Here is a 27,321-nt window from a genome sequence, read left to right as displayed (position 1 = left end):
ATGCGTGTGTTCACTGCTTCAGATGGGTTAAATGCAGAGGATGAATTTCACTGTGCTTGAAGTGTGCATGTGACAAATAAAAAGGTTTCTTCTTTTCTTTTCTTCTTTCATTTTAAAATTTTTTTTCCTATTTCTGATTTAGTGACCTTTTAATCTTTATCACTTTGTCTTGCTTTTCTTCCTTCTTTCTATTTTTTCTCTTGCGTTTTCTCCACCCACCCATACTACCTCCATGTTCTATTTCTTATCTATTGTCATTTTGTCTTTCATTTTTCTTTGTTTTTCTCGCTTTTGCTCACTCTCTCTTTTATTTTTAACTTTCCATCTATGTTCCTTCCTGTCTGTTTCTCTCTTTCCAATTCATTTTCATCTCTCACTACCTTTTTATTTTTTTATCTTTATTTTCCGTTTTTGCTCTAATTTCTCTGTACGTCCTTGTAATTCTTTTTTTCTTCCCTTTCATTTCTCCATCTCTCTTAGACTGTTTTAAATTCTTTTTTTTTCTTTCCTCTGTTCCCACTCTCACTCCTCTTTAGTTTCAATAATTTAATTCCTGCCCTGCTTTTCTCCCCGTTCTGCGCTTTCCAAATCATGGTTTTTCTTCGCTGAAAATGACAGAAAGTAAGGAGAGAGGAACAGAGGGGGAGGAACAAGGGAGGGAGAGAATGAGGGAGAGAGGGCACTTCTAAAAATAAGAGCCTTTTGGAGAAGAAGGAGGGAGTGAAAGAGAAAGACTTTGACTTTTCTAAAGGCCTTTAATTAACCTTTTTTAGAAAGAAACTCAGAGCAGCTTTGTGAAGCAGACTTTATTAACAGCTAAACAACTGAATGACTGAGAGAGAGAGAGAGAGAGAGAGAGAGAGGTAAAACCAGTGGAATTTATGCTCAGTCATGTTTGTCGTCTGCTTTTGTCCTGAAACCTCAGAACCTTTTAACATTCACAGCAACATTTTAAGTGCTGCTTGACTTTCAGATGTGATTAGATAGTGTGTGTGTGTGTGTGTGTGTGTGTGTGTGTGTGTGTGTGTGTGTGTGTGTGAGAGAGAGACTGCATGGCGTTTTCAGATTTCAGGTCTAAGAGAGTTGAGGAGACAGAAGAAATGCAGGATGAAGAGATATATTTCTTTTTTTTTTCCCCTCCCACACACCCCACACCCACTGTGGACATGGGGAGGTCAGGGAGAAGGGGGGAGAGAGAGGGAGAGAGGGAATGATGGAGGAATGAAGTGAGAGAGAGAGAGTGAGAATCAGTGTGGGGGGAGTTAACGAGAACCATCTGTAGAAATCTGACACCTAGAGAGAGAGAGAGAGAGAGAGAGCAGAAATTTATGAAGGATAACAAAGAAAGCCATAGATGAATTTAGCTGCTGCTGTTTCGTGCCAGGTTTCTGTTTGGTCAGTAAGTGTTGTTAACACTCTCTATCAGCAGAAAGAAAGAAAAGAGAGTGAAAGTATGTAGAGAGAAAGGAAGGAAGGAAAAGAACAGCAGGTGAGGAGGAAGAGCGCAAAAGGAAAGAAGGAAGGAAGCTAGCATGAAAGTTGGATGAAAGGCAGGAAGAAATACAGGTAGGAAGACAACGAAAGAAGAGGGCAAAAGAAAGAAAGCAAGAAAGCAAAAAGAGTGAAAGAAAGGAAGGAGAAGAGCAAAAAGGCTGGAAGAAAGAGGGCAAAAGAAAAAGAAGAGAGACAACAAAAGGAAGAGATGGAAAGAAAAGAAGAGCAAAAAAAGAACCTACCGAAGAAAGGAAAGAAAGAAGAGAGCGAGGGAAATGTAAAGCATATATTGAAAAAAGAGAGAGAAAGGAGAAAGGAAAAGAGCAGAAAGTGAAAGGATGGACGAAAGGAGTGAAGAGAGCAAAAGGAAGAATGTGAAGAAAAGAAGGAAGAATGACAAGCACAGATCTGTTTAATAAATATATAATAAATATGCAATAGAAAATAAGTTAGAAGTGTTGTGTAAAGTGGTGTGTGTGTGTGTGTGTGTGTGTGAGAGAGAGAGAGAGACCAGAAATACTCTTAGTGTTTGACTGGTTTTAAAGTTTGAAGTGTCAAGTCGTGTGTTTACGTCGAAGCCCTGTGTGTTTGATCAGGTGTCTGAGCACCACTCGCCCTCGACTCTGTTTAAGGTGGCCCTCAGTTCAACCCTGCACAGTTCCTTTATCTTAACCACATACCTCCTTAAACCTCATCACAGAGTCACGTCTCTGATTTAGTTTATTTACTTATATATATTTTGTCTTATTCACTTCAGGAGTAAAAGAGAATGAATATACAGCTGCTATAACGTCAGCGAAAACTGGACCACTGTCTCAAAACATTATGCCATTAAAATGTAGCTATAAACGGTTAATAAACAACGCATTCTGTCAAATCATTGGCAGATAATTGCCGTCACATAAGAGAAATAAAACACTGTATAATAATAGCTTCATATCTCATCAGTGATTATTTTCCTGTCATGTTTTATTTCTTACTTATTATTTAATCAAGCAAAGGCTTTGTACATATTTCCATTTCTCTCGTTGACTCATTGCTTTTTTCTCTCTTGCATAATTAGCTTTGCTTCTAATCAGATCACGAATAGAAGATGTCTTGCATCTGCCAGCCAATCAGAAACGAGTAATTTCTATGTTTCAGTGTGTAATATGTGTGTGTTTGACAGTGCAAGAGATAAAAGAGTTTCCCAAATGGTTTTATTGACGCTCAGTGTGTGTGGTTGTGTGTAGGGGGGTGTTTATTCTGTTTTCTTAACGCTTGAGAGGCGTGTCGGTCGAGCTGGTTTAGCAATCATAGCACAACAAAGGCGACAAACGACAAAAATGTGACGTTATGAGCTCATAATGCCTGCTTTTGTCATTAAACCTGAAGCCTCCTGCGTCTTTAATGGACCGGAGCTAACACAGCCAATAAAACCAGTTAGCCTCAAAAGGGAAAGTGAATGCAGATCTTTCTCCCAGGGTGATAGTTCTGCCCCATTTCAGGTCACCAGGGTGTATTTGCACCCTGCAGTGGGACACTATGGCTCCACGCACACACACGCAGAGACGGGTACCGTCATGGTCATGTACTTGGACTAATCTGGAACAGTCTCACTATGTTATGCTTCACTTTTTTCAGTCTTAAGATCCTTGTGTGTGGGTGCTTTGTTTCTCAGGTGTGGGGGTGTCAAAACGACGTCAGTCCAGTATCAAATCGTTGATTATGTAAGATGACTCACCCGCAGAGATTTTCTTGAACCCCAGATTTTTTTTTTCCCGGTAAAGTTGTGTGTTTAGTCACTCACACACACACACACACACACACACACACACACACACTTGGTATTACAATGTATATGAAGTGTCAATAATGCCATGCCCCACACCTTACCGTAATCTTAACTTCAGTTTACAAAAAGAAATCTGCATGTATTTTTTTAAAGCGTACTGTTCTTTCATGCATTTCTATCAGCGTGAGGACATTTGCATATTGCTAAAGGCTACTAATACTAAACATGCAGAAAAACTGTCATGCTAGGCATACAAATACATTTGAAAGGTCTAAGTGAGAAAATGTCAGGCTTAAATAGGCAAAATATCTGACTAAATAATTTTAAATGTAAACATGACTTTTTACAGAGCAGGACAATTAGCACTCATCCTCAGTCAGTGTGTCAGTGGAAGCATGTTAGCCTTCCTGTTATGCACACTGTCATGTCATGTCATGTCGAAAAGTTCAGTAGGTAGGATGTGAGAAAATTTAGATTTAAAAATACTCATGAACTGATGACTCATGAACGGTGTTAAAGGTATTAAAATCACCCTCATTTTATTTTGTCATCCAGTGGTTGCTGATATTTTGTTGGCACGCTAGTCGTCTTTCTGTTCCTCTTTTATGTGGCTTGTTTTTTCCTCTCTGTCTTTTAGCTTCTAAAGTAATACTTAAGTAAAACTCGCTTGCTGTTCCCTTTTTACAGAAATACTTGAGTAACACTGTCAAAAAAATGTCAGCAGTATTAATGACTTGGGGTGATGGGCAGAGAGAGAGGGAGAGAGAAGAGTGAGGGGGGACAGATGTGTGTGTGAGAGAGAGATGAGTGAGGGATGGATAGAGACACTGAGGGGCAGGGAGAGAGGGATTAGAGAGAAAGACATGAGGAGAGAGAAGAGGGAGAAAGAGAGATGGAGAAATGAGTGAGGGTTGGATAGAGACACTGAAAGAGAGGGAGGGAGAGAGAGATGGGGAGAGAAAAGTGAGGAATGGCTAGAGAGAGATAGAGAGAAGAGTGAGGGGATGGCTAGAGAGATGGAGAGATGAGTGAGGGATGGCTAGAGACACAGAGAGAGAGACGAAGAGATGAGTGAGAGACGGCTAGAGACACTGAAAGAGAGATGTGAGAGAGAAGAGTGAGAGGAACAGGGAGTGTGTGAGAAAGAGAGAGACAGATGGAGAGATGAGTGAAGGATGGATAGATACTGAGGGACAAAGAGAGAGAAGAGTAAGGGGGACAGGGAGTGTGTGAGAAAGAGCGAGACAGATGGAGAGATGAGTGAGGGATGGATAGAGACACTGAGGAACAGGGAGAGAGAGACCAATATAGAGGGAAAGAGAGTAAGGTTGGAAGAGGCTGCATGGCCAGGCCCCAGAGCCTTCCTAAACAAGGACAGCAGCACTGAGACCATGTCTCCCAACAGTCTCTGCATCACACAGCCCTGACCCCGTCCTGCGGTAGAGAACAGAGGCACGAGTCCAGTGCTGTCCAGTCCAGAAAAAGTTCACAATCCTCTTCTAGACTTCCTTGATCGATGAAAGCTGAGATGATACCACAGCATGGAGATGATCAAGTTGTTGGTGACCTTGTACTCTCCACTTGTAGGACTTTTGGGGCAGGACCCAAGTCATTGAGACAACTTGGCCCACATCTTCTCCACTGCCCCCTCCGAATTCTTATTTTGAAAGTCTGCTGTTCCTAAAAACACTCCAGTCCAGTCCAGCTTTTCCCCACTGGAGATTCTCCGGTAAAATGGGAGGCCCTTGTCTCTGCCACTGCTCAAATAAAAAGCTCTCACATTTGTCCCAGTCAACACGTCCTGAAGAAGTTCTTGCATACACGGTTAGATTATGGCTCAGAGCTTGAATGTTATCTTGGTTCAGCGTTCATCAGGTTCTGATGTTTTACTTTTCTCAGGAGGTTGAAGAAAAAAGGCACTCGGGGTATCCATGTCCTTAATACTGGAGATGTGAGATCTTATTAAAGGGTGGTTTAGTTTGTTCCTGAAGAAAAGAACTTAAAGCCTTTCTCCTTCCTTCCAGTAGATTCCCTGTGCCAGTGTCGTTCCTGCTAAGCATTTTACTTTCTACTAAAGTTATTTCTGTCTCAAGTTCTTGAATTATTGTCTGTAATATGTGTGCTGTGTATTTCTGACAAAAATAGTTTTTGCGATTTCCCCCAGCAATAAACCAGACTATTTTTCTCTACATTTAAAACAACAACAAAGTTTTCACAAAAATCCCAAAGCAGTTTTGTATTAAAATTCCAAGTATAATCTATGCTTTATGGTGTCAGACAGCATTAAATCTGTTGTGACTAGATGATGATCTGAAAAACCCGTGGGGAAAATGACTGACTGACTTTTTTAAAAATCTACATCTGTTTGTTTTAGTGATGTAGAACCTGTCCAGTCTTGCCGCAGTGATCCTTGTGTCAGTAAATGTAACCCATATGTGTTGTTTTATGCCCTGATTTTTCTCCCTCTGCTCATCAGCTAAACCATACTGACTGATAAGACCCTCAAGTGCTTTAGCAGACTATGGGTGTGGTTCCTCCCTGTTTCTGTCTAAAGTGAATTCTGTACTGCAGTCCCAGTCCCCTCCCGTTACCACTAAAGATTTACTGCTGCTTTGTTGTAGTATGTTCTCCGTTATTCGGGGTGTAAACATTTACAAAGATAAACCCTGTCCTCTTTATTTCCCCGGCATTTATATTAGACCCATGACTATGAAAAAGTTTCCCTTCTCATCTCATTAGCCTGATCACTCAACATGTAATGATTTATTGTGCAATGATAAATCTCATCTCATCTCATCTCATTATCTCTAGCCACTGTATCCTGTTCTACAGGGTTGCAGGCAAGCTGGAGCCTATCCCAGCTGACTACGGGCGAAAGGCGGGTTACACCCTGGACAAGTCGCCGGGTCATCACAGGGCTGACACATAGACACAGACAACCATTCACACTCACATTCACACCTACGGTCAATTTAGAGTCACCAGTTAACCTAACCTGCATGTCTTTGGACTGTGGGGGAAACCGGAGCACCCGGAGGAAACCCATGCGGACACGGGGAGAACATGCAAACTCCGCACAGAAAGGCCCTCGCCGGCCACGGAGCTCGAACCTGGACCTTCTTGCTATGAGGCGACAGCGCTAACCACTACACCACCGTGCCGCCCTGTAATCTGTTTTTCCTAACTGTAATTGCATTGCAGAGAACGTACAATAATGGGCATCCATGTGACTTTACCGTAGGCAGAAGTAACGCAGCTCTAATGCTGCGAAAACGCCCAAGAAACTGATCTAAAATGGGAAAAAGCTGTTGTGTGATTGACTGTACAAATAGGTTTAATAAGGAATCAGAGCTCTCTTTTTACAGACTTCTGAAAGATAAAGAAAAGAGAAGCAAATGAAAGCGATACAAATGTTCATAAAAGTTTATTAAGAAAAGGACTCCTCCTGTCAAATCCTCTTTCAGCAATCTTGTTGCCATGGAGTAGCATTGCCGAATTGCCTCTGAATCAGTGTGGCGAAACCAGAATCCACTTGCGTCTCTCTCTTTACTTGCTCAATCGACACTTTCAGCATCTTAGAAATATTAATCCATGGATCATGAATATTTTAGTTACTAGGCTATTATATTTCATTCCACCATTTACAAATGTGGGTAAATAATTATTGTTGATTTTTAAGAAAATGAGAGAAGGACAAAAAGAGAGACAGAAAGGACAGGGAGAAAATTAGTGTCCATCACTGTCTCCGAGTGAGAGAAGTAAGAGATGAGTGAGGTAGAGAGGGGGACATACTGAGAAAGACTGCAAGAGAGAGACAGAGGGACAAGAAAGAAATGAGTGAGGGAGATATATCGTGAGGGATGTAGCATGATGGGTGTGAGAGAGTGATGGATGGGGAGAGAGAGAAATGGTGCTGGATGTGTGGAGAGAGATGATTTTGTGTGTGTGTGTGTGTGTGTGTGTGTGTGTGTGTGTGTGTGTGTGTGAGAGAGAGATAGATAGATAGAGAGAATGACAGAGCAGTGAGAATTAATGAAATAATCCCAAGTAAGTGGAGGGATTGGGAGGAAGATAGGTAACTGAATAAAAGGAGTGGGATAAGAGTTAGGAATGATCAGGAACAGGAATACACAGAGTGAAAGACAAATAGAAATGGAGAGACAGAAGATTGGAGGATTGAGGGAGAGGGAGAAATGGAGTAGCAGTGTTTCGCCAGTGCTGTTTTGCAATGCTGTAATTTCTCTTTTTCGTGTCATACTCTGGAAGGTCTGCAGTGTACTAACGCAATGCAGATCCACGTACTGCTGTGAACTTACAGGAACACACACACACACACATCTCTCTCTCTCTCTCTCTCTCTCTCTCTCTCACTCTCTCTCGGCATGTACGTACATAATGGCTCAGAAATGCACCATGTGTATAATACAGATTTTGACACACTTCAGGAGTACCTGCAGACAGACTGGTTTACACACACACACACACACACACACACACACACACACACACACACACACACACACAAGTTTTGACCCCTGACATGTTTTTATTCCTGCGCTCTGTGTTCTGGATTCGTGCTGAATTAGCATCAGTGTCCGTTTCTGTATTTCTTACATGTTTATTTCATTTAATTTGGTGTGGTACACACACACACACACACACACACACACACACACACACACACACACACAGCTGCTTACACTGTGCTAATACTCTACAGAAAAAAAAATACAGTACAATTAATAAGATTTGTGTGTGTGTGTGTGTGTGTGTGTGTGTGTAGGTGTCTTCTGGGTTACCTGGGCGAGTACTGCCACCATAAGGACTTGTGCCAGCCGGATTACTGTCTGAATGGAGGGAGTTGTAGGATGGCGAGCAGCAGCCCGCCTGGTAACCCTGTGTGTGCGTGTCAGCTCGGGTTCTCTGGCCGCCGCTGCGAAGAGCAGATCGACTCGGCATGTTACCCCATGAACCCCTGCAGCAATGGGGGCACCTGCTCCCTCCTGCCCCATGACCAGTACACCTGCCAGTGTGCTACTGGATGGACAGGTATCATATACTCCTTCTCTCTGTCTGTCCTTATGTCTGTCTCTCTTTCTCTCTCCTTATGTTTCTGTCCCTCTGTCTGTCCTTTTGTCTCTCTGTTCTTCTGTCTCTCTCTATCTGTCCCTCTGTCTGTCTTTCTGTCCCTCTGTCTGTTTTTCTATCTTTGTCCTTCTGTTTCTCTGCCTGTCCTCCTGTCTGTCATGCTCTTTCTTTCTCTTTGTCTTTATGCCTGTCCTTATGTCTGTCATCCTCTCTTTCTCTGTCTTTCTCTCTCTCTTTTCATCCTTCTCTCAGTCTTGTAACCTCTGTCTGTCCTCTGTCATTCTGTTCTAACTGTTTGATCCTCCTATTATAAATAAATCATTTTATTATAAATAAACATTAAAAACAAAATGGCCAAGTCATAAGGCAAACACTACATGATGTATTTAAACGGGACATTGAAAATGAATAGTTCAAAACTTAAATACATAAATTTTTTCCCCATATGACTTTTTAATTTTCAGTGTTATTAATTCTTTGTAGTGTGAATTTTTGCCAGTGTCTTAAATTTAGTTTTTATTGTGCACTGTGGATATCTTGTCTATTTTTTTTTGCCATATTTAAGCACTAAAATTTTCAGAAAATTTCGTTAAATTGTAGAAATCTTAATGCGTGTGTGTGTTGTCTCTGTCCTAGGTACGCGGTGTGAACTAGTGGACAGCTGCGTCTCCTCTCCATGCTCCAACAGTGGAACCTGCACATCTCTTCCTGATGGAAAGTTTTCCTGCACGTGCCTTTCTGGATACGACGGGTACCTCTGCCAGAACGACGTGGACGAGTGCGCGCAGGATCCATCGCTGTGCCGTAATGGTGGCATGTGCATGAACGTCCCTGGCTCATACCGTTGCAACTGCGCTGCTGGGTTTACGGGCTCCAAATGTGAAAAGCTGTACATCCCCTGTTCTCCATCTCCCTGCATGAACGGAGGAACCTGCAGACCGACGTCCGACACCAGCTACTGGTGCCACTGTCTTCCAGGTGGGCTGGGGTGGGGGGTGTTAGACAGGTTAAAAACAGTCCAAAATCAATAACACGTGACACCAGGAAACAGAAATGAACAAAGGCTTGATAGCCTGCTAACAGATTCGGGTTTCTTGTGAGCATTCCTGTGATCGATTGGGACAGTGTACACAAAGACCAAGTCGCTTGAAAGCTAGAGCTTTGTGTGCTTTGTGTTGTGCTTCGGTTTAAAGTTTTAATCTTGTTTTAAAGGCAGAATTAAAATGAGTGAGACTCAAATAAACAATCTGCAGCTAAACAATCCCTGAAACGCATTCATTCACAGTGATACTTAGATTATTGACATTATTTCTAAAAATTCAGTATTGTTCACAGTCAGGCTGCATGGTACTTTCTTTAATATGCAGCTGAGCTCTAAGAACCAGTCTCAGAGATTCCAGGAAGGTTTCTGTGGGTGTTTAAATTACAGCATTGTTACAGTTCGACCAAAAAAAAAAAAAAAGGCTAAATGTAGGATGCTAGCATTTTTAGCAGTCAAGTCAAGTTTATTTGTACAGCGCTTTTAACAATAAACATTGTCGCAAAGCAGCTTTACAGAATTTGAACGACTTAAAACATGAGCTAATTTTATCCCTAATCTATCCCCAACGAGCACGTCTGTGGCGACGGTGGCAAGGAAAAACTCCCTCAGACGACATGAGGAAGAAACCTCGAGAGGAACCAGACTCAAAAGGGAACCCATCCTCATCCAGGCAACAACAGACAACATGACTATAACATTAACAGTCCTAACATAAAGTCAGCTTCGTTGATGCTATAAACCCCCCACTGACGGAAACCCGAGCGCAAAACCGTTCACGACAACCACAGTTCCAAAGTCGGCAAGTCAGCTGCAGTCCTAAAGTCAGCAAGTCAACTGCAGTCCTAAAGTCAGCAAGTCAACTGCAGTCCTAAAGTTAGCAAGTCAGCTGCAGTCCTAAAGTCAGCAAGTCAACTGCAGTCCTAAAGTCAGCAAGTCAACTGCAGTCCTAAAGTCAGCAAGTCAGCTGCAGTCCTAAAGTCAGCAAGTCAACTGCAGTGCTAAAGTCAGCAAGTCAACTGCAGTGCTAAAGTCAGCAAGTCAACTGCAGTCCTAAAGTCAGCAAGTCAGCTGCAGTCCTAAAGTCAGCAAGTCAACTGTAGTGCTAAAGTCAGCAAGTCAACTGCAGTCCTAAAGTCAGCAAGTCAACTGCAGTGCTAAAGTCAGCAAGTCAACTGCAGTCCTAAAGTCAGCAAGTCAGCTGCAGTCCTAAAGTCAGCAAGTCAACTGCAGTCCTAAAGTCAGCAAGTCAACTGCAGTGCTAAAGTCAGCAAGTTAACTGCAGTCCCCAGCCACAAAAGCACCACTGCAAGAGTCCAGAGCGTCCTCCAGGCAGTGATTTGTTGTCACTGTTACTGATATGAGGAAAGAGCGTTTGTGTTCTATATCTGCAAAACTGTCTTCAGAATGATTCCTTACTTTTCCTCATTTTCAAGGATCTGTAATTAATTAGAGTGCTTGAAAAAGCACACTATTGTTCTTCTTAAGTTTTATTATTATTATTATTATTATTATTATTCGTTTTCACCCGTTTTTTGGATCCACTACTCCTCCTAGGGCTTTTGAGATAGAGACACCGTTCCAACGCTGAAACGTAGGGCCTGATCTGGAATGGTGTGCTTGTTCAAATGGTTGCACTACCCCTTGTCGTTCGTCCGGTATTCCCGTTTTTCCGTAAAATTTCGTGCCACTGAAATGAATGGGAGTGATGACGTCATAAGGAGCTCCCCCACTCTAGACGTTAGAGCATGTGCAGCAGAAAAAAACAAAATTAAAACTGCGATTTTACAGCCAAAATCCATGTTTTAAACCCTGTAAAACCTCTGAATTAAATTGAAAAACGTATAAAAGGGTGGAGAGGAGATTAAATCTCCCTTCAGAATGCTGTGAAAGAGTGTGACGGGCTGAGCCGTGACACTGACAGAGCATGCAGGCAGCCATTTGCCGGCATTTTTAAATCACTGCTGTCCTGTCCTGTCGCTACATTCTTCATCTGTATAATCTTTGTCTAGTCTCAAAAAGTAAAATAATCCACACTAGCTGTTAAAAACTGCATTTATTGGTTAAAACTTTTATTATTACAACTCTGGTAGCAATTCACTCACCAGGCATTCAAAACGCTCTTCCGTGTCTCGTTTGGGGAAACAGATGGACTGTTCCACTGGGGGGAAATAGAGGGGTGTCCTGGGTTCTTTGTGGAGCAGCCCATTGTGACCATTCTGACGGGGGTGTTTTAGGGGTAATGACTTAAAAGCCATTTGGAGGGTTCAGTAAGGTATTTTTGTGCATGTCAGTTCTTGTATGTATTTTATAGAATGTGAGAGAATGTGGCTTCATTTGAGCAAGCACACTCCAGCAGTTTCTGCAGAGGAAATGCAATTTAGTTGTTACATTTCCATGTTTTTTACAGGTGATGAACAAATAGCGTCAATAAAACGCTACCTTAAATTGTGACACTATTGAACTCGATACGGTTTGCCAGCTTCTTTTAACACATTTAACGTCGTAATATCAAAGCTGTTCCTGCAAGAGTAAGAGAAAAAAAAGATGAGATAAAAAAAGTAAACTATGTTAGTTTAAATACGGAAGAATGATAGGAAATCGCATGTGCTGATTGGTCGAGAAATTCAGGCTATTTCTTGATAATCACCTCGAGCAACGTGGCAAAATGGCAGCCGATGGCTTCGTCACTGTAAGTGAGGAAGAATTACAAATTGTGAAAGAAAATGCTGTTCCTAAAAGCACTAAAGATGCTACGAAGTTTGGTCTAAAACTATTCAAAGGTAAGGTGGAATTGTGATTTATTTTATCCATTTCAAAACAAAGTATTTTATGTGACACAGTTCTGCGCCGTGCCGTGATTAAATTCGCATGCCGCTTTTGAAGACTAAAATAAATATTTTTTAAATGCAATAAATTTTTTTAAAATAGTCACCTGCGTATTTATACTAAAACAATTATCCACCTCAGGCTCAGTGAATATCAGTGAATAATAACCTCAACTTCGTCTCGATTATATTATTCACCGATATTCACTTCACCTTGAGCAAATAATTGTTTAGTAGTAGTAGTAGTAACAACAATAATAATAATAATAAAACCCCACTCCTAAGAGAGAGAGGAAAAAAGAAAGGGAAAGAAATGCAAAAGGATACTAATAAAATAAAAATAATAATAATTATTATTATTATTGCTTTATTTAGTAGTAGTAGTAGTAGTATAATCCAGCTTTAGTGTGTTTTTATTTTTGCATTTTGTTTTCTCGTTTCCGTTTGTTGGTGTGTAAACTGACCCAGAGTATGAAGAAGGTCCTGCATATTTTTTTTTTTTGTTTGCTCTCCGGTATTATTATTATTAGTAGTAGTAGTAGTATTAGTGCACACATCCTAACCCCCGTTCCTTCTCCTTCGATCTCGGTGCTGAGCGTGTCACTTGTGTGTTTGGAGTTCAAACACAGAAATTTCTCTCCCAAGTTTCAAGTTTAAAGGTGAGTGCTTTGGCACAACGAGGCAGCAAGCCGTGACCGGTGTCTCCCCCGAGGCCAAGAACCCAAGCTGTGGGAAAAACCATGCCAGAGAGAGTATGAGAGTTTAATAAAGTGTGTTTATGATTAGGATCTGCTTGTCAGAAAGAGAGAGAGGATGATGTGATAATAATACTGCTAAAATGTAGGTGTCAGTTACAGGATTTGGGTTTGATGTGATTTATTTCTGTAATAAATTAATGCTTGTTTCCTTTCCTTTATCTGTGTCTGCAATCAGGTTTTAACGGCACCAACTGCGAGGTGAACATCGATGACTGTCCGGATCATCAGTGTCAGAACAGAGGAACCTGCATGGACGGAGTGAACACCTACAACTGCCAGTGTCCGCCCGAGTGGACCGGTACGACCCTGTTGGAGTTGTATTCTTTTCCATTTAGTGTGTGTGTGAGTAAAAGGAGGGAAGGAAAGGAACACAGTTGTGTGTGAGTTACTGACAGAGCAGATGATTGATAGATTCATGATCTGCGTCTTGTTAAGGCCTTTCTTCTTCTTTTTTAAAATATTCCTTCAGGCCAGTTTTGCACAGATGACGTGGACGAGTGTCGCCTGCAGCCCAACACCTGTCAGAACGGTGGTACGTGCAGCAACACGCCTGGTGGCTACAACTGCGTGTGCGTGAACGGCTGGAGCGGCCTGGACTGCTCGGAGAACATTGATGACTGCGCTGCTGGACCGTGCTCAGCCGGCTCCACCTGCCTCGACCGGGTTGCGTCCTTCTTCTGCAGCTGCCCCTTCGGCAAAACTGGTGAGGCTCCTCAGGGTCTGAATTCGAATCAGATTGATTCTTTTGGTTCAGTTCACACATCATCACAAACCTTTTTCTTAAAATTCTTCATTCATTACTCAGAAATACAGCGATGATGTAAAACTCAAACAAACCAAGTTTTTGTAGAAATCGCAAAAAAATCACTCAAGCATGGAGACCTGGCGAGCAATGAATGATTAGGTAAATAATCACTTTAAAACATTTTGCGTCTCATATTTTCTCTTTTCCCGGTGGTCCAAATTTCCAGAACACACAGCAGCACTACAACTCTGCATGACTCCTGTGTTTGAGTTGATTCAGAGATGAATCACTTTCTCACGAGGCTTCACTCAGAAGCAGGTCGAGACCGAATCACTCAGACGCTCTGTCAAACAATCCGAGCGTGATTTCTTCAAGTTCTCCGGTGTGACGTGCCCGTTTCCTCATTATTGCGTTTTGTTTATCCGCATTTTTTCTTTCTCAGCTGCTATCATACAGTACAAGAATGTGGTGTGAAGAAAGGGCGGGTGATTTTGACTTGTAGACATGGGTGTGTTTTACGTGTGTTTGTCGTACCTGAAGAGGCATGCTGAAATGTGTGGCGGCCTGGGAAAATCCTGCGCATGGTCAAATTTGGACATTTCCTACCGAAGGTTAAAGGCGTTTGTCATGAGTGAAGTCCGTGAAAAGTGAAAAGGCGGGGTAAGAAAATAGCCGTGTCATTTTGGTAAATTTTATTTATCTTTTCCTAAAGTAGAGATGCCAAAATGTATTTTTGGTGGATTTTGCTCAAAGGAAAACGTCATGTTTAGTTGTTTCTGGTGACATCTGATGGGTTTTCCCAGACCACCACACACATACATAGTCATTGCTCATGGCTTAGCAATCTTGCCTTGTGTTCACAGTGAGGATTATAAACATTCAATAAATTAGAAATCCTCTCTGCTCATGCGAGCTAGCTGTTTAAAGTAATATTTGAAATACATACGTGTATAAATGAAAACGCCGTCCTTCTTCCCACAAGCCTTTTGTGCTACATTTCCTTCAGTTGTTTTCGACACACTGACTTGTTGCTGCTTTTATTCTGACATCCCATGTGTTTTATTATGATGGAGAAGTGTATCCTGCTTTAGTGTTAGACTGTTGCACTAGCAGGAGCAAAACGCCCATACAGGCAATCTAAGGATGCACATTCACCAGCCACTTTAATAGGAACTTGTTCTTGATTCTAAGATTCCTATTGTGCACAGGAGTGGAACCCAATGTGGTCTTCTGCTGTTGCATGCTGAGATGCTTTTCTGCTCACCACGGTTGTAAAGAGTGATAATGAGTTACTGTATCCTTCCTGGTAAAAAAACCTTGAACCACCTCAAATCTGTCCATTTCCCTCTGACCCTCTCGTATCAACAAGGCGTTTGTTTCGACCCACAGAATTGTCGCCCACTCACTCGATGTTTTTTGTTTTTTGCACCATTCTGTGTAAACTCTAGAGACTGTTGTGTGTGAAAACCCCAGGAGATCAGCAGTTTCTGAAATACTCGAACCACCAGTCCATCTGGCTCAAACCAACACCCATACCACAGTGAAAGAAAGTCATACTTCACTGTGAGCTCACAATTTTTCCCATTCTGATGTTTGAACATTGTGAACATTAACTGAAGCTCTTAATTTGTATCTACATGATTTGATGCATCATGCTGATTACAGGGGCGGCACGGTGATGTAGTGGTTAGCGCTGTTGCCTCACAGCAAGAAGGTCCAGGTTCGAGCTCCGTGGCCGGCGAGGGCCTTTCTGTGCGGAGTTTGCATGTTCCCCCCGTGTCCGTGTGGGTTTCCTCCGGGTGCTCCGGTTTTCCCCACAGTCCAAAGACATGCAGGTTAGGTTAACTGGTGACTCTAAATTGACCGTAGGTGTGAGTGTGAATGGTTGTCTGTGTCTATGTGTCAGCCCTGTGATGACCTGGCGACTTGTCCAGGGTGTACCCCGCCTTTCGCCCATAGTCAGCTGGGATAGGCTCCAGCTTGCCTGCGACCCTGTAGAACAGGATAAAGCGGCTACAGATAATGAGATGAGATGAGATGCTGATTACAGAACTGCATAAAAACAGCAGGTGTATGTATGGGTGTTCCTAATAAAGTGGCTGTAAACTGAATGTGAATATTATCTTATCAAGATATATAAATTAAAGTAACTCAAAATTGGTGTTTCAGAGCTTTTTGTACTTGTCCCTTAGTGTGATATGAGGGGGAGGGGACAAAAGCAAAAAAAAAAGTTTTAGAGAGCTACATAGTTAGATTTTATATTTTGTGACTTCAGGGAAAATATTTTGATTGTGAATTCAATCATGATCATCCAGTGAAATGCTCTCTGAGACCATATATGGCAGATTCTACCGTAACTGGATCCATTAACCACTTGCCCACAAAATAAGAAATTTTTCTTGTCCTTTTTTCAGTGAGGTAATATTTTCAAGATTGAAAATATGGTATTTGGTCTTCTAAAACAGCACGTCATTTAAAAATACACCGAGTATATCAATAAAAGATTTTTAAAGAATAAAGTTATATTTCTTTGACATATCTGACAGACATAACTCCCATTTTAAAAATCCCTTTCATTATCCCTGTTGCTATCGTCAGTGAATTTCTGTCAGATGACCTGACGATAGACTCGGCCATTATGGATCTTTGGTAGTTATCGTGTGGAAGCAGGCTTTATAATTTTTGGGTGTCAACAGATAGAGTTGAAATAGATTAACAGCAAAAAAACTATTTTGTTCACGAGAGAAGCCCACAGTTATTTTTAAAAAATGCTATCGTCAGTCTGTCAGTCAAATGCACCTGATGATAGCAAAATTCAAGCCCTCACCACGCACATGTTGACTGACGCAAGGAAGAAATTCTACTGCGCATGATTTTTGTGACAGCAGACATTTAATTCCGGGCAAGACTTGGAGTTCTGACAGCTAGATTTCATCAAATAAATCAAGGTAAGATTTTCAGTCAGCTATCCTGACGATAGAAATTTTTGACGATAGAAACATTGAGAATATATTTGTGCATTCATATTTAAATGTTTCTGGAGGAAAACTATCGTAAGTTGAGATAAATCGGAGCCACTTGCGACCCTTTCAGCCGACAGGCCATTTCAATGTGTTATTTCCCCGCGAAAGTGACACAGTCGTGTCTATCGTTACTGTTCTGACAATTATTGTTGATATTTCAATTTTGAAAATAAATTTTATCTTTTTTATTTCAATATTTTATTTTATTATTTGGTTCTAGTGATGAGGTATTTAATATTATTACTAAATTTGTCAGATTAATAATGTAAGAAACAGTTTTGTTGCTATTGTCATCTAGAGTGTCTGTCAGAATATGATGGTAGACGTTAGTTTGTCTGTCAGATTTTGATGATGGAAACCGATGTGTTTCTATTGTCATTTAGCATGTCTGTCATGTCAGTTACCAGGACTACTGTCCTAAAATTTACTGTGAATGTCCAAGACCCCAAATGCTACTAGAAAAACTTAATAGAATGATCAAAATAATCAATTCAGCAATTTAAGGAGATGGGACTTAACTGGCCTCTGTTATGGTAGAATCTGCCTTATGCCCCGCTCACTGGAGGTGGGTCTTGTACAGTAGCAGTAGGTTGTTAGCAACAAACATGGGAGCGTTTGTGGTTCTGCTTCTTCCTGCACACTATTCCCTTTTCTGAACTTTTTACTTGATTACGCGGGAAAAAAGATTGCCTTTTGCAGAGTGTTTCGAGTTTCTGTGAGGTCACAGTTACAGCGCCCTCCACAATTATTGGCACCCCTCGTTAAGATATGTTCTTAGGCTTCTAATAAATTCTTTTTTTTTTTAAATAATATAGGACAACAATGCGAAAAAAGACAAAAATCCAACCTTTAATTCAAGTGCATTTATTCAGTGGGAAAAAAATCCCACATTAAGAAATCATTCTTTTACATGAAATCACGTGTGCCGCAATTATTGGCACCCCTGATGTTAATACTTTGTACAACTCCCTTTTGACAACAAGACAGCACTTAATCTTCTCCTACAACATTTCACAAGATGGGAGAATACAGAGAGAGGGATCTTCGACCATTCCTCTTTGCACAATCTCTCTAAATCATCCAGAGTCCTGGGTCCTCTCCTATGCACTCTCCTCTTCAGCTCACCCCACAGATTTTCAATTGGGTTGAGGTCTGGGGACTGAGATGGCCATGGGAGGAGCTTGATTTTGTGTCTGGTGAACCATTTTTGTGTAGATTTGGCCACATGTTTAGGGTCATTATCTTGCTGAAAGACCCAATGACGACCCATCTTCAGCTTTCGGGCAGAGGCCACCAGATTTTGATTTAAAATGTCCTGGTATTTCAAAGAGTTCATGATGCCATGCACCCTAACAAGGTTCCCGGGGCCTTTGGAAGAGAAACAGGCCCACAGCATCACCGATCCTCCCCCATACTTCACAGTGGGCATGAGGTGCTTTTCCGCATACTCATCTTTTGTGATGTATTAGAGTGTTTGTTGCCAAAAAGCTCTATCTTGGTCTCATCTTACCAAAGCAAAGCACACGGTCCCAGTTGAAGTCCCAGTACCGCTTAGTGAACTCCAGACGTTTACGTTTATGCTTGTAAGTGAGAAAAGGCTTTTCCCGTGCATGCCTCCCAAACAGCTTGTTGGCATGTAGATAGCGCCTGATGGTTGTTATGGAGACTTTGTGACCCCAAGATGCTACTCTTTGATGCAATTCTCTAACAGTGAGCTTTGGAGAACTTTTTACTTCTCTTACCATCCTCCTCGCTGTGTGTGGTGGCAAGATAAACTTGCATCCTCGTCCAGGCTTGTTTGCCACTGCTCCAGTTGTTTTAAACTTCTTGATGATTCCTCTGACTGTAGATATGGGCAGGTGTAGGCGAGTGGCTATTTTCTTGTAGCCATTGCCTGAGGTATGAAGGTCAACACACATCTGCCTTACTTGAATGGTGCGTTCTCTTGTCTTTCCCATGTTGAAGAGTGGATAAAAGAAATAGGCCTCTGCGTCACATCATATTTATACCCCAGGGAAACAGGATGTGATGAATTACTAATTAAAGGTTCCTAGATACTCTGATCAACCTTATAAACTACAGTAGAAATGACAGAAATGCTTCAATTACATTTACTTTTTAGGAATTGTTATGGGTGCCAATAATTGTGGAACAGGTGATTTTATGAAAAATAATTATTTCTTAGTCAGGGATTTTTTTTATACGCTTGAGTTAAGGGTTACATTTTTCTACAGTTTTCAGTGTGAGATTATACTTCTGCAATAAAAATTGAATTTATTTTAAGGCTTTTAACACATCTTAACCAGGGGTGCCAATAATTGTGGAGGGCGCTGTATGTGTTGGAACTTTCACAGAAGACTTTCATGAACTTTGGGCTGGAATTCGTTGCTTTATCAGACAGCGAGAACATGATTTTGCAGAATTGATGTATGACATTACGACTCTAACCTTTTCTTTTATTGAATTGCAACAGTACAATACAATGGACAGCCCAGGCAGCGACGCTGATTTCGGGTGCCATAAACATACATCGGGTCAACATTAACTTAACTTGTACTTTAAGAAGAACTTGCTTACACTCAGAGTTCCAATTTCAAAGTAACACAATAGTACATTTAAAAAAAAAACCACATATCAAACATACTTATGGAACCAAACTTCACAATAGATAACATAGAAAGACATAGACATCATAACCCAATATTCACCAGGCTTTCGTCTAAACGGGGGAACAGAGGCGCTGCGCCCTCTTACTCTCGGCGTGCGCCCCCTTACCGACTCCGTGAAAACATCCCAGCAACACTACGTGACAATGTGTCTGATCATCAAATACGTTATAATTGCTCCAAAAATATTCCAATCATAGTAGATACACCGCCAGACGGTGCAAAAACAATCCGAATTGGCGTTTTCCAGACTGAGGCGCCATGTTGTTTAGTTGTTTACTTGTCGCGGCTGCTCTCGCGAGATTTGACATGGGTTACATACAAGATCAGCTGACTTGTAGAGCGAGATTTCTCGAGACTGAATGACCTTTCACCCACCGGCGCGGGAGCTTTTGACAGAAGTAGTTCGCGAGTTGTTTTTGTTGACACTTGGGCATTTAAAGATGTCATCCCGCGGCACGAAGCGGAAGAAAGCCAAAGACTGTCCGGGGCAGAAGAAGATTACTTCTTTTTTTTTCAATGTTGACAGACAATTTGTTACAATTTCCCTCTCAGATAGCCTCAGAATGTCCCATTGGAGCATTCTTCAAAGGCTTTGCACGGCGGGGGGGGACAACCGGCACCATCTCCCCCCCCCCCCGCTTCGCTCCCTCGCCATGGTGAGCGCCCTCATACTAAATTTTTCTAGAAAAAACCCTGTTCACAATAAGTAACATAGACTTAATACAATTTTAGACCCTTGGGAGGTCAGCGGTCATAATTAATCTGAGCTCAGAACTTTGAATAACAGGTGTTCAAATTAGAAGTTGGTTTGAGACATAAAGAGAGGTCTGGGGTGGTTTAACTGGAAGAAACATCAAATCGTTTTGTAGAGGAAATGTAAGTCTCAAGTGCCTGAAATACTTGTTTGTTTGTACAGTTATCACAGCCCGGTAGCCCCTGTAGTAGAACTGATTTGGTCAGACGATCTTGTGTGAACTGTTCAACAGTGGCGGCTAAGACTTCACGCTGGTTGTTGTAGAGCGGACAGTGTAGCAGATAGTGGGCGACAGTTTCAGAGGACGAACCACAGGAACACGCTTTGTCTTTTATCTTCATTACGTGCAAGGTGGCGTTTAATGGGCTCCAGTCCATTCTTAGTCTGGCAGCAAGGACGTTGTAATGCCGGATACCCTGTCGTCTGTACGCCTGGTGTTGCCTTGGAGTCAAGAGGTAATCCTTGCCCATCCTCTTGAAGGTGTTTATGTTGTTAGCGTCCTTCAGTCTCTGTGGAAGTTGATTCCAAAGAGTTGATACATGTGGAATGAAGGTGGACCTGTACAACTTTGTTCTACAGCGGGGTACGTGAAGATGAGCTGTGTTGCGGAGCTGAAGTCGAGTCGTTCTCTGTTCGCCTCTTGTTGAGGGGATGAGTGACTGCAGGTGTACTGGTACCAGCTTGTACATTATCACCATGGAATGATAGTGCCTCCTAGTGGCCAGACTGTCCCATTCAAGTTCTTGTGCAAGGCTGGTACTGGGGGTCCCCTTCATGGCTCTAACCTGTGGCGTAATGAGGCCTGCTTGGACTCATTCTCTAATCGAAGTTCTCACTGATAGGACTGAGTGACTTCACACTGTACTGTGACTGTGCCATGACTGTGCTTTGTGTGTGTGTGTTTTATTTCCTCATACAGGTTTGCTGTGTCACATTGATGATGCGTGCATTAGTAACCCGTGCAGGGCGGGCTCTCAGTGCGATACCAATCCTGTGAATGGCAAATTCAACTGCAACTGTCCGAATGGATACAAAGGCAACACCTGCAATGACGATGTCAACGAATGCACCATCGGTGAGATCAGTGTGTTTCGTTGTATCTTTTTGTCGCACACCTTCAACCTGTCACTTTTCTCATTATTAATTTATTTTAAACTTTGTCCTTCCTGTTATCTCCATATCTCTCTCTCTATCTCTCTCTCTCTTTCTCTCTTTCACTACTAATCAGCATCTAAGTCATCTTCAAACTTTATGCCATGTGCATATTGAGATATCTTTTGACCTCCCTATGAACCCCTTGCAGTCAGATGTAGGAGAGATAAATGCTTCATGTAGCACATTGCTTTCCATTTAAGGAATAATAAATCATCTGCAGCGTGTGTGCAAGTTTCACATGCAAGAATTTCAACGTGTTTCCCTGAACTAAGGAAAAAAAACCATCCTGTTTATGACAGTCACTAAAAATGAACTGATAAAGGCTGAGAGCTGTTCACATTTAAAATACCTGACTGTGAGCGCACACACACACACACACACACACACACACACACACACACACACACATAAAGGGCTGATGTGATGGTTATAACAAAGTTTTATCAAAGCCTAGTTTTTGCATGAGGACAAAAAAGAACTTAAAGTGCTGATGACACGTTTTTGACATCTTTGGCGATCTTTTATAACATAAAAAGTAATTCCCGATGATCCATATATTAATTCACGAAGGCGCCTATTTTACAAGTTATGATAAAAAACGCAGCTATTTGGGCAAATTTGACAGGGCTGCAGCACCCAGGAGACGAAAGAGGAGGAGGGGCTATATGACGTCAGCGAAAGAACCTTCCTCCTAACTTACCAGTTTGTTGTTGATGCGACAGGTGTTCAGTTTGTCATTATTATTATTATTATACATTATTATATATATATATATATATATATATATATATATATATATATATATATATATATTAGTTATTATGCCTTCGCGTTGTGTTGCCGGCTTTTGCTCCAAAACCTACAAGGATGGGGTAAGTTTATTCAAGTTTCCCAGAGATCCCGAGCTGCATGCGAAGTGGGTGAAGCAAGTCAGGCGCACTCGTGACAAGTGGGAGCCCTCACCAACATCCGTCCTGTGCTCTGAACACTTCGATTTGGATTGTTTTGACACCCTTCCCAGCTTAAAAGAATCTCTTGGGTGTTCAGTTCAGCACAAACGTGCGTTACTACCATCAGCAGTGCCTACACAGTGTTGCCAGATTGGGAGGTTTCCCGCCCAGTTGAGCGGTTTCAAGTGCATTTTGGTGGGTTTTGAACATATTTTGGGCTGGAAAACGTCAGCAGTATCTGTTGCCAGATACTGCTGACGTTTTCCAGCCCAAAATATGTTCAAAACCCACCAAAATACACTTGAAACCGCCCATTCTGGGCAGGATTCCTCCCAATCTGGCAACACTGCCAGTATTCCGGAGGGGGTCTACTAGTAGCTATGCCGGATCCAAAGACAGTCCTCCTGTCAGAACATGTGTTGTGAAACGACATAAGATAAAGGTACGTAGAGCTATAGATTCTACATGATAATCATAAATGTAATCATAAAGTCGGCGTGATATCAGTCATGTATTTGCTTGTGAAAGCTTGCGGCTTTCATGTAACTGCCGCCTAGCAACGAGAGGCAAAGGGTAAAGAGGGTAGGCTATCATAGATTCTATTCGGAAGAGATCAACACAATTCTAGACTCCCAGAAGAGGAAGAGCTAGCACTAGAGAGTTCACCGGCGTTTTCATGCGCCATTTCCATTGAGTAGAACCAGAGTAGAACAGCCAGTGAACCGCAGCGTGTTCTCCCGCTGACGTCACAACATGGCCGCGAGCCACGGACCCAGTTTTCTTGCGCTGTGCAATTAAAAGTTGGATATTTGTGTAACAACAGCTTCTTTTCACGTAATTATAACAGAAATCTAACATGTTTGCCATGTTGTATAGTTTATTTAAGAAATTGCATAGAGTCATGTTCGTGTCATCAGCACTTTAAATATCTGAAAAGAGAAATGATAGAGATTTATCCCAAAGCTCTGTTTGAATACTGAATTCTGATAGGTTGATGTAAGAAGTCCCTGATGTGGATGGAGTACAGAAGCATGGCAGGCTAGAGATGACGTTCACACACCCTTTTATTTTGGATTATGTTGCTTGTGTTGCTTTTCAGCTTTAACATTTGTTTTAGTCACACACAGATACATGCACACACACACAGTTGTGTTCTGGTCTAGGAGATCTCTTCTCTCTCCCTCCTTTTCTGTCCTCCACTGTCACTGCAACAAACACACACACACAAAACATTAATCGACAACAGGTGCATTGACTTTGCCACTCACCTTCCCTGGCCCCGCCTTCCATTCACAAACTGATGCTAGGCCATGCCCCCGCTGACACAGTTGATTAATTTTCTATAACAGCAGTTTTGACAGTAGTGCAGCATACACTTGTTCTAAGATGTTATCGTTTCTATGGTAACAGATCTCATCTCATTATCTCTAGCCGCTTTATCCTGTTCTACAGGGTCGCAGGCAAGCTGGAGCCTATCCCAGCTGACTACGGGCAAAAGGCGGGGTACACCCTGGACAAGTCGCCAGGTCATCACAGGGCTGACACAGACACAGACAACCATTCACACTCACATTCACACCTACGCTCAATTTAGAGTCACCAGTTAACCTAACCTGCATGTCTTTGGACTGTGGGGGAAACCGGAGCACCCGGAGGAAACCCATGCGGACACGGGGAGAACATGCAAACTCCGCACAGAAAGGCCCTTGCCGGCCACGGGACTCGAACCCGGACCTTCTTGCTGTGAGGCGACAGCGCTAACCACTACACCAGCGTGCCACCTGGTAACAGATCATTCATTAAAAAAAAAAAGTGTTTAATAGTTATGGTGAAGTTTTTTGGAAGGAGACGTTTAGTTAAAATTTATGGAAGGAGTTTCCAGTGAGGGGCGGCACAGTGGTGTAGTGGTTAGCGCTGTTGCCTCACAGCAAGAAGGTCCGGGTTCGAGCCCCGTGGCCGGCGAGGGCCTTTCTGTGCGGAGTTTGCATGTTCTCCCCGTGTCCGCGTGGGTTTCCCCCTGGGTGCTCCGGTTTCCCCCACAGTCCAAAGACATGCAGGTTAGGTTAACTGGTGACTCTAAATTGAGCGTAGGTGTGAATGTGAGTGTGAATGGTTGTCTGTGTCTATGTGTCAGCCCTGTGATGACCTGGCGACTTGTCCAGGGTGTACCCCGCCTCTCGCCCGTAGTCAGCTGGGATAGGCTCCAGCTTGCCTGCGACCCTGTAGAAGAGGATAAAGTGGTTAGAGATAACGAGATGAGATGAGTCTCCAGCGTCACCGCTTTGTAACAGTCAGCGGTAAAGCTGCAAATTTTTATTCCTGAGAGGGAAAAAAAAAGAGCGTCTGGTGACAGAGCAACTTTTTATAGCTGTTTATACCTGTAACATAATGCAAGTGAGGACAGGAGCTCATTTGTTTCATGGACTTTCCATAACATTAAGAGTAACTAGAAATGGATAAAAGTATCACATATTGTTCTTTAAAAAATAAAAATGGATAATCACTGAAAATTTGCTGTGGTGTAGGAGGAATAAAATGCCTCAGAACATGACGTTATAAGAAAATAATCAACTCTGGGGCGGTCACTGTGACTCCGCTTCATAATGGCAATCGTTGACTATTTATTTAGAGGATTAATTAAATTCCAGTACAGGTAAATGTTGAAATTCTAATGTGTTAATCACACTTTTAAAATGCTTTAAAAAGTTTTATACAAAAGTAAAAGAAACCTTTCACCCTGACCAAGTTGTTTGATTTGATTGATTGATTGATTCATTCATTCATTCATTCATTCATTGTTATTGTTGATTGATCGTCTCTCACATGTCTCTTAACAGGGCCGAACCCATGTGAGCATGGCGGCACGTGCGAGAACACGGCAGGCTCATTCACTTGTAATTGTGCACGTGGGTACACGGGACCCCGGTGTGAGCAGGATGTGAACGAGTGCGGCTCAAACCCCTGCAGGAACGAAGCCACCTGTCTGGACCAGATTGGCGATTATACCTGCATCTGCATGCCAGGTGAGAAACACGTGCGTGCGCACACACAATTAATTGGATGCATAATACAAAATATAATTGCTTGTTATTTTAAACACTCACCTCTCCCTGTCTACGTGTGTGTGTGTGTTCTGGCAGGTTTTGAAGGAGTACACTGTGAGACTGAAGTGGATGAGTGCCGTAGTTCACCCTGCCTCAACAACGGAAAGTGTCGGGATCAGGTCAGCCGCTTCGTCTGCGAGTGTCCTCAGGGTGAGACACACACACACACACTTAACATTACAGTTTAATACAATGACACCATCTCTATCTGTTTAGTGTTCAAAATATCCGTGTCTGTATTCTGTTAAAACCCAAAGTAGGCATGGTCTAAACCAGGAAGGTTTCTTTGGTTCCTCAACCTCAGCTCGAGTTCATAGTCGATCTCGGTTCATATTTTATTTGTATCCTTCCTTGATATTCCAACACATTGAATTGATATCCCAGAATTTCAACAAACAGTCTGAAAATTTCCACAAACTCAGGAGCACGAGTAGGATACGAAATTTTTTCTGTCTTTAACGGGATTTTTTAATGAATACCAAGTTTCTTTGTGTACAAATGATTAATGAATAAATCCATTCATATCCACTTTAATGAATGAGGTCCATTCTAAGTAAAATCCCTTCATCCATCTTTGTTTTTCCTCTTTGTAAATGTTTCTTGCAAATAATTCTTCTATTCATATCTATTTGTATCAGAAATGAATGTGTACATTTGTAACTGACTTGTTTATATTCTTTGGCGTTTTTTTTAGTTAGGTACAGAAACACATACACACACACTTGCACAATCACACATGCGCTTTCAATGCTTTATATTGAAGTCATGTTTACTTAGACTGTTGGTATTGGTATAAGTGATTTGTGTGAAGTTCTTTAAGTAAGTGTGTGTGTGTGTGTGTGTGTGTGTTTCCCTTCATCAGGCTTCACAGGAGAGACGTGCCAGATAGAAATCGATGAGTGTGCAAGTACACCATGCCACAACGGGGCCAGGTGCATCGACCAGCGCAACGGCTATGAGTGCGAGTGTGCAGAAGGTAGCGGCATGATCCACATATCCTCCACTGCAGCCATATAGAACAGCTGTACCACATCTCTCTTTCTCTCTCTCTCTCTCTCTCTCTCTCTCTCACACACACACACACACACACACACACACACACACACACACCGAGAACTGATAGATTGATTCTTTTAACCCGCTCTCTAGGTTTCACAGGTCCCCTGTGTTCAGAGAACATCGACGACTGTTACCCAAAGCGCTGTCACTATGGAAAGTGTAAGGACGGCATTGCTATGTTCACGTGCGAGTGTGACCCGGGGTACATGGGTCAGATCTGCAGCGAGCAGATTAACGAGTGTCAGAGCAACCCGTGCCAGAACGGAGGGCGCTGTGTCGACCGTGTCAACGAGTACCAGTGCCAGTGCCTGCCCGGAACCTCTGGTAAGACACACACACGCATTCCATGTCACTCTAAGAATAATTTGCATATATGATGCATTTGTTTCACATTCTTGTCATTCTTAAGATAGTCACATCTTGTGACTAGCTCAAACTAGTCACAAGCAAGATTATATTTTATCAGCTTTCTGTACTTTCTATCCTCTGATCTGTTACACGCCACTTATCTCATTTATCAAAAACGTGTTCGGAATTTGTGCTTAAGAAAAAAATGGTATTTTCTCTACATACTGGAAGTTAAATCCCACACATTCATGCCCGGCCACACTCGTTTGAATAAAGACACGCCCCCAAAATGCCATATATGGTGAACAGTGTACATTAAAATGCCAAGCAGTCGACTCTTGCACTACTTGTTGTGGATAACATGAAGGGCGTGTCTAAGAAGAAGTTCAGCAGTGAATTATAGATACTGTTGTGCAAAGTGGAGCAAAACAAAAAGAGGTTTTTCAAATAAATAAATAAATAAATTTTATGAGTACATGTGTGCCTTGTATTGTACATGTGTGTCCCCAGTTGCATTTAGAAACTTCATGACA

The 27,321-nt window shown here is 42.1% G+C and overlaps 1 protein-coding gene across 2 annotated transcripts in view; it reads left to right on the top strand.

Moving 5' to 3' along the window:
• The window catches only part of notch2 (notch receptor 2), a 125,984-nt gene that overhangs the window by 57,456 nt on the left and 41,207 nt on the right, over positions 1 to 27,321 (top strand). For both annotated transcript variants that reach the window (XM_060932550.1, XM_060932551.1), the window contains exons 3-11: positions 8,052 to 8,317; positions 8,993 to 9,334; positions 13,157 to 13,279; positions 13,451 to 13,684; positions 21,092 to 21,247; positions 25,115 to 25,300; positions 25,418 to 25,531; positions 26,244 to 26,357; positions 26,531 to 26,764. In XM_060932550.1, the coding sequence (XP_060788533.1) occupies positions 8,052 to 8,317; positions 8,993 to 9,334; positions 13,157 to 13,279; positions 13,451 to 13,684; positions 21,092 to 21,247; positions 25,115 to 25,300; positions 25,418 to 25,531; positions 26,244 to 26,357; positions 26,531 to 26,764 (1,769 nt within the window). The remainder of the gene's footprint in view (positions 1 to 8,051; positions 8,318 to 8,992; positions 9,335 to 13,156; positions 13,280 to 13,450; positions 13,685 to 21,091; positions 21,248 to 25,114; positions 25,301 to 25,417; positions 25,532 to 26,243; positions 26,358 to 26,530; positions 26,765 to 27,321) is intronic.

Source organism: Neoarius graeffei, chromosome 10 (assembly GCF_027579695.1).
Source record: "Neoarius graeffei isolate fNeoGra1 chromosome 10, fNeoGra1.pri, whole genome shotgun sequence".
In the NCBI taxonomy this organism is placed as follows: domain Eukaryota; kingdom Metazoa; phylum Chordata; class Actinopteri; order Siluriformes; family Ariidae; genus Neoarius; species Neoarius graeffei.
The sequence above is the reverse complement of the archived record's forward strand: the minus strand, read 5'-3'. Positions and strand labels throughout refer to the sequence as shown.